Source organism: Apis dorsata, unplaced genomic scaffold (genome assembly GCF_000469605.1).
Source record: "Apis dorsata unplaced genomic scaffold, Apis dorsata 1.3 scaffold_48768, whole genome shotgun sequence".
Classification (NCBI taxonomy): Eukaryota; Metazoa; Arthropoda; class Insecta; order Hymenoptera; family Apidae; genus Apis; species Apis dorsata.
Genome location: NW_006264731.1, coordinates 1 through 210, shown reverse-complemented (window position 1 = coordinate 210; position 210 = coordinate 1). Strand labels below are relative to the sequence as shown.

Below are 210 nucleotides of genomic sequence, written 5' to 3'. Positions count from 1 at the left end.
TGAAACATCTGGCACGCCTGCAAGTCCTAGCACATCTAGCACTCCTGCCACACCTGGAAGCCCAGGTACATCTGGAAGTCCTGGCACATCTAACATTCCTGGCACATCTGCAACTTCTGTTACTTCTGGCACGCCTGGAACTTCCGACACATCAGAAAGTTCTACCACATCAGAAAGTTCTACCACATCAGAAAGTTCTACCACATCAGA

At 49.0% G+C, this 210-nt stretch overlaps 1 protein-coding gene across 1 annotated transcript; it reads left to right on the top strand.

Moving 5' to 3' along the window:
* Positions 1 to 4: 4 nt before the first annotated feature.
* LOC116186699 (ESX-1 secretion-associated protein EspK-like) lies at positions 5 to 206 on the top strand (the record flags this gene model as incomplete). The annotated part of the gene is made up of 1 exon (XM_031514872.1): positions 5 to 206. A coding segment is annotated over one exon (202 nt), but the record flags the coding sequence as incomplete, so codon positions are not given.
* Between the last annotated feature and the right edge of the window lie 4 nt (positions 207 to 210).